General features: G+C 28.7%; 1 protein-coding gene across 1 annotated transcript; it reads left to right on the plus strand.

Moving 5' to 3' along the window:
• The first annotated feature begins 4,653 nt into the window (after window positions 1–4,653).
• LOC129987715 (gastrula zinc finger protein XlCGF8.2DB-like) lies at window positions 4,654–7,408 on the plus strand. Its single transcript, XM_056095662.1, has 2 exons — window positions 4,654–4,771; window positions 4,861–7,408. Exons 1-2 carry the CDS (start codon window positions 4,654–4,656, stop codon window positions 5,862–5,864), a joined length of 1,122 nt encoding a protein of 373 aa, XP_055951637.1. The 3' UTR covers window positions 5,865–7,408.
• Window positions 7,409–7,612: the final 204 nt, after the last annotated feature.

The following is a 7,612-nucleotide window of genomic DNA, read 5'->3' on the forward strand; positions in this document are numbered from 1 at the left end:
ATCAGACAAATGACTGATCAGCAAAATTAGTTCAATAAACTATTTTGATTAAAATGTCTACCTGTGTAGAACTTGAAAAATATTTTGATAAATATTGTTCAAGTACTGCATCATTAAAAAATAAATCAAATTTTTGATGCAATTCTAATATAAACCAATGCTGATCAAGCCATTAAAAAAAAAAGGTTTTCAAATACATTATCTTTGTTTTTCTCAAGCTACAGAATTTGTGATTATAAAAATGGCTATAATACACTGCTTCTCATTTATTTGTGGCTCAGTTATGATGGAAAATTAATAGAGCATTTTGTTATTTTGAAACATATTTATCATAATTTTAAAAAATATATAATCTTTTGATTTTTTTAAAAATGCTTTGTACTGTATATATAATTTATATTCAGAACAAAGGGAAAGAATTAAAGGTTGATTTTTTTTTCATATTCTGTAGATATTTTTGTTTTAAAAATAATTCAGTTACTTTAATATGTTTGCTTATCAATCTGCTTTCTTTTTCTGATATCAGTTTTTTTTTCAGTTGTATGTCTTGATTCTTATCTGAGAAGAGTTATGCTTTATATCATCCCATTTTAATATTTATACTATGAGATTTAGAATACAAACACTTCCACTTGTTATCTAATAACATCAATCCAAATTACATTTTTGATAAATTTAATGGAAATAAGGTTACTGTTATTAGATTATTAGATATATACTTTTTTATTGACTACTTCCTCTTTCTTTGAGAATTGCAGCAGTAAGTTATTTATTTCATCGCACTTTTATTATTTAATGGTCAAATAAAATAATTTTTATATAAATATTTTTCCTAATATATTGATGACAGCCAAATTGAAGCATATATTTATGAAATAAAGCATTCACACCAATAATAAAGCATTATTAACCAGCATTGAATTCTGGTATCTCATGACAATGAAAGGGAATGTATCAAAAATTGAACTTCTTATGTATAAATGCACTTACTTTAAATGCTTATATAAATCATGTGCTCAGAATGATTTAATGATGCTTGATCTCATGAAATTCCAAAGAGATATGATAGTTTCAACATATTTAGTTAAAACTCTGTGATGAGTATAGCACAATTTTGGAGTTAGCAAAGAGTTCCTCTTTATAGCAATGAAAGGCATTGAAATGGCTTTAAAGGCAACGAAATGATATCTTCACACTGCAATAGAATGAGAAAACTGTCTGTTAAAGATAGAAGGTCATTGAGAAGTATATTTTTTTAACAATCTACTCAACTTGGCATGAGAACGTAACAGCCATTTCTAAGACCCTGATTTCAGAAAATTATCAAAAGACATCTACACTGTGAACATTTATAGTAAAATGATAATTCATAAGCTGTTAGTGACATTTCAAGATTCATTCATTTATTTTATCATTCTAGATTGGTGATGTTGTATTTTTGCTTATTATTGCAGTGCTTTTAATGTCGATAACAATAAAGCTGTTCTGACGAATCAGAAGTCATTGAATTACAAATTGGTAATCAAGTCCAGTTCTGAAGATGGTGCAGAAATTCTTTTTGGTGCAAAAATGCTAAAAATGCTAAAACTGATTCCTGCTGGTTGTTAAGCATGCAAGAGGCTGTCTCCTGGTATAATTTACAAAAGCTTGATATGGTCTTGTTCCACTTTATAATTGCTTTATATCTATCATTCTAAAATGAAAAAAGTTATCTGGAAGATGATATTTAATCTTTTATTCAAGTTCTATTTCCTGGAAAGTAAAAATTAAAAAAACAAAACAAAAAACACATGCACTTTTTTTTACATTTTTTGACTCCAGAAGCAGGATAGTTAAATAAGCCTAATTATCATGATAATTATATAGGAAAAAGGAATTTATTTAAAATTTATGAGCATATTCAGATTAAGAACCATCTTATAAATCCAAGTGCCATGGATTATAGTAATTTGATATGCTATCTGAATGGGAACTAAGAATGTGAGAACTGTGACCCTAAATTAATTAAATAAATTATTAACAGTTTTATATTCCATATGTATGGATTATAAAGGGTGGTTATAATAAATGTGCAAGTATTTGAAAGACTCTATATAAAAAATATTTGAAAAGAAGGAATTTTGTATTTGTAATATTTAAGTACAAATCAATGAAAATTGCACAATATTAATAATAATAAATAAATAAATCTTTTTTTTTTTTCAATAGGTGGCATTGTAGCTTGTTAAAGTATTTTGTTTCTTTCTTAATTATGTCAAAATGCCCGTCAGTTCAAAATTTAAAAACATTTTGCTTATAAAAGAAATGAAATATTTGAATTGCATCCATGACTTTGTTGAAGATAAAAGTTGCTCTGTTAGTAAAATGTTTTTACTAACGTGATGGCAATTATATTATTGCTTTGAGAGAATGTCATCATTTTAAAGATTTAAGAACCAATCTCTGTGAATGGTTTGTGGAAAATTATTAGTATATTTGAAGCTGCCTGAGAATTTGGAGTTCTTGCAATTAGAGAATCAGGAAATTGTGGAAAGAATTAGAAAAGCAGTTGATTCAATCGGACATCAATATAAGCCTAAAAGCTGTATTCAATAAAAATGTAAGAAGTATTATTTTATTTAAAATGAACTTTCTGCATTTTGTAAATTGTTTTACAAAAAATAACATTTTTTAATTTTGTGTTCTGTAGCATGATTAAAAACATTAAATCCAGCCAGTTTTCAATTGTTTGATATCTGCTCCATCTCCAGAAAGAGCTTTCTGCATGGATTGAAGCAACTAGTAATCTAAAGGAACAATATCTAGTGAATAAGGCGGGTGGGTATTGCATCCCAGCGAATTGATTCGAAAGATTTTTTTTCTCTTGTCTGGAAACATGTGAGCAAGCACTGTCATTTTTTGAAACAATATTATGATGGCTTTTGCCATATTTTGGGCATTACGATTTCAGTGCTTCATTTCTATTGATCAACTGTTGCTTTCATCATTCACCATTGATAGTTTGATGGGGGTAGCAACAGTTTATAAAAATACTACCCTCTTTTAGTACCATTAGATATCACAAATTTGCTGCCATGAATATTTTGTTTTGGCATTAATGGAATCTCTTTAACAGGATTCAACCATGCTTTCAGTTGCTTGGGATTATCGTTATGAATACATTTTTTTCATTGCATTAAAAAATACCTTTTCTTTTTTGCCTTGAAAGGAGAAGTTCGCAAATGGTTTTTTTAACTTCCCATCTTTCTTTCTTTCAATTCATATAGGACTCAATTCTTTTTTTTTAAAAAACATACCAATGGCATATAAATGTTGCGAAATGGGTAACTGATAGTAGTAATTAACGGTAAGTAGTAATTAATGGTAGTAGTAATTAATTAGTAACGAAATGGTAGTAATTGCGTTGGGTAACATTTAATGCAGTAGCCAATCGCGATTGTGTTTGGCAAGTAAATCTGCTTCCAAATTTGCATTTTAGATGTTTTTGGTGACTTACTGTGCTGTTTGTCATATATATTGGAATCATCATTTTTAAATCGTGAAACCACTCTTCGCACGTCTTATTCAATAGGACATGTTCACTGTGAATGTCCAACAGCAACCGCAGTTGGTGTGTTTCTGCTGCAATTTTCTGTGGAATAAAATTACGTAACATCTCAGAAATTATTTTTGTTTGGCACATAACTTGGCAGGTTGTTTCTGAGGATATATATCTATATATCTGTAATGATATCTCTAAATCTAAATTTTTATCTTAATTTAAGCCATATTAACTTAATTCCAAAGTGTTCTTTTATTTCCTGATACAATTCCACCTTTTTTATTTAATTAATGCTACACAGCTTTGTGAAACTGCTTTAATCAGCACTTTCAAATGCTCCAAATAAAGGGATAAAAATCTGTCAAGCTAAGCAAATTCTTATAAAAGATATCTATATTTCCCTTACCTAAATCGGCATGTGTCAAAGAAATCCCTATCAAAATCTCATAGTATAAAATTACTGGATAAAATATTTCGGTCTCTTTCTCTCTTTTCGTTTGTATCGAAATGTGAATGGATGTCAGTTCTATCGTTGCTTCTTTCTTGTTCATAAATTATGCCTCCTGGGATGGAATAAATCGAAGTTAAAATTTTCAAAAGTTTCCTCTTTTCTATTCGGTTACGCTATTACTCAATTTTTTTTTTTTTCTTTTTGCATTATGTATACATAAGTTATGTTAAAAAATTTTTTCATGAATTCTTGCAAGGTAAAAATAATTTCCCTTGCTACTTTCACCTGCAAATGCTAAAAAAAAAAAAAAAAACGCTCCCCCCCCCAATGAAAACTATTTATGCTTCTTCTGTGTATCGTGATCTCTAAAGTTTTAAGAACCTTTTGTTTAATTTATTTTTAAAAAAATGTTATATCATCTTTGTTATTTAAACATTTGTCTGCATATTGATTAAATAATGATAAAGTTCCAGAAACATAAAATGATATTAAAAATGAATTTCCTTTTTCAGATAACTTCTGAGAATGACCAGATACATTCAAAAGGTAAAGTTTTTCTTCAGAAGCATAACTATATATTCATTATGAACAGATGGAAAATACTTCTTTGTAGGCACTATTGATTCGACTTTATAGGAAAGATCAGCTCAAAAAGTTGAGGATGGATACAAATGATATTTATCCAGTTGATGATCTGCCCTTTGAGCCACTTGATTCTGATGTGAATATGGATTACTTTTCCGATACTGAGACATCAGACAAAAGCATGCCGAATCATAGTGATGACTCGACAAATCTTATTAATGACTCTCATCAACAAATTTTAACGATGAATGTTGACGATAATGAAATAGCACCGATATTTAAGCTTGGCGCCCTGTTAGCAGAAAAGTACCACATAGTATACGAACTGTAAGCGATGCTGATAAGAAACAATTCCCATGTGATATCTGTGGTAAGGTATATTCTCAAAAAGGTTATTTACATCTGCATGTTCGTACTCACACAGGTGAAAAGCCTTATTCTTGTGATATATGTAGTAAGCGATTTTCTCAGAAAAGTAATTTAAATGGACATTATCTTACTCATTCAAATAAAAAACCCTATCCCTGTGATCTGTGCTCAAAGGAGTTTTCTCATAAATGCCGTCTGAATGATCATTATCGAATTTGTCATTTAAATGAAAGACCATATTCTTGTGATGTATGTGGGAAAGAATTTACCCAGAAAGGTTACTTAAATTACCATTATCGACTTCATAAAAATGAGAAATCCTTTTCTTGTGATGTATGTGGCAAAACATTTTCTCAGAAAGGTCACTTAAATCAACATTTTCGTACCCACACGGGTGAAAAACCTTATACTTGCGATGTGTGCCATAGAGAGTTTTCCCAGAAATGTCATTTAAATGAGCATTATCGAACTCATTCTAATGAAAAACCCTATTCTTGTGATATATGTGGAAAGGAATTTTCCACCAAAGGGAACTTAAATTATCATCATGGGCTTCATACCAGTGAAAATTTCTTTTCTTGTGATGTTTGTGGTAAGTCATTTTCTAAAAAGTGTAGTTTGAATACACATTTGCGTACCCACACGGGCGAGAAACCTTTTTCTTGTGAAATGTGCAACAGGGTATTTGCTCACAAGTGGCATCTAAAACAACATTATCGAATTCATACCAATGAAAGACCATATTCTTGCGATATTTGTAATAAAGATTTTTCGCACAAATTCAGTTTAAATGAGCATTATAAAATTCATACAAATGAAAAGCCATATTCTTGTGATGTATGTGGGAAGGAATTTTCTCGGAAATCGTATTTATCTGATCATCATAGAACTCATGCAAATGAAAAATCTTTTTCATGATTTGTATATAGAAATATTTTTTTTCCTAGGGAAATAAAAAGTTTTTATTCTTTTCTTAAGTTATATGCAATACAAATTTTTCTCATAAAGTTATACAAAATACATATATCAAAATATCAGTGGCAAAATTTTTTTCTGAGAAATGTTATTTAAGTAAACATACCTTACTTTATATACCTAATATATTGTTTCTATGATTATGTTATAAACAGTTTTCACAGAAAAGCTATTCAAAAAATATGTTCTCATTTATTATTATTATTTTTGTACTTAACACAGGGATTACCAATCAGTAAATATGACCGGTCGATATCTGATAAAATCTATGTCAATCTGTGGTAGTTCTAGTGTTAATATGCATTTCCAATAACAGTAATTTGATTAGAAATATTATTATTCATTCAAGAAAAGGCATTACCTTATTGATGTATGCATATAAGAAGTTTCTCGTTGAAATTCGTTTAATTGAACATTATCGCATTTTTGTGAATGGAATACCTTCTAATATTTAGAAACTCAATTTGCAAAGTTTTATGTTAAAATAAAATTTTTTATTATTTGAAAATGTGTCAATCTCTTTAACAACACTGAAGGTGGAACTCGAATTTTACATGCATTCTATGGTTTTACATTTTATGAATCTCAAATGATGCATTGTGTTGGAAAAGTCTTTAATAATTAGTCTTAATAATCTAATTTTTGTGAATTTAAGCTTGAAATACTTCTCCTTGTTCTATGAATATTTTGTTAGAACTCAAAGAATAAAAGGGTAGCTTCATTTTTTCCAGATGTTCATTTTTTTTAATGGTGAATGATAATATACCATTCCATTCCACAAATATGTTTAACAGGGTGGCAACAGAACTGGGAAATCAGGGATTTTTATAGATCTGGAAAAGTCAGGAAAATTCATAAAAAATATCTAAAAAAGGGCAAATTACCGAAGAGAGCATTTCGTTCCAAGTATGCATGTGATTGGCGATTTCACTCTTTCATTTCTCTACATCAAGCTTAATGTCGCCAAAACCATCATAGTAGCAGCCATCTGGGACAACTTTCAGAAGTATGGCGACTTTTGTTGAGTTTCATTACGATAAAAAGAGGTATAAGCTGAGGAATGTTTATTCTAATAACTTTCCACAAGCTAAGTTATCACTTTTCAAAGAACAGACAGAATAAATTTTGGTTCCACTTATTCAATTCAAAATTTTACAGTGAAGTCATATCATTATTAAAGACGATAATGGTTCTTTCTCATGGCAACAATGACGAGAGAGGATTTTTGATCAGTAAGATTGTCTGTGGGAGAATATAGAAGAACAAACACTCATTGCAAGAAAAAAAATTGTGTGTTGAGAGTATTTAAGAAAATAATAGAATAACTAATTTTAAACTATCATTAATATTGATCAGAATATCAGTTCGAAGAGTTGAAAAAAAAAAAAAATCTTGAGGGAGTTCAATAAATAAATAAATTGTTTAGGTAGCTCTACAAAAGAATTTAAAAGTTGATAAAGAAATTGCAAACCTCAAAATTTTGCAAACAGAAGCTTTTAAAACATTTTAATTCACTTGAAGTAGAATTGGTTATTTTAAATCAAGTATTTTTCATTAGAATTTTAATAATTGATATTTCAGTTTTGAAATTAATTCTTGAATAGTATTATTTGTAATTTTAATTATAATAAGCAAATATTTATTTTTTGAATATCTTTAGCATTATTTGCAATAATAAATTTGCAAATGTC

Source organism: Argiope bruennichi, chromosome 10, assembly GCF_947563725.1.
Source record: "Argiope bruennichi chromosome 10, qqArgBrue1.1, whole genome shotgun sequence".
Classification (NCBI taxonomy): domain Eukaryota; kingdom Metazoa; phylum Arthropoda; class Arachnida; order Araneae; family Araneidae; genus Argiope; species Argiope bruennichi.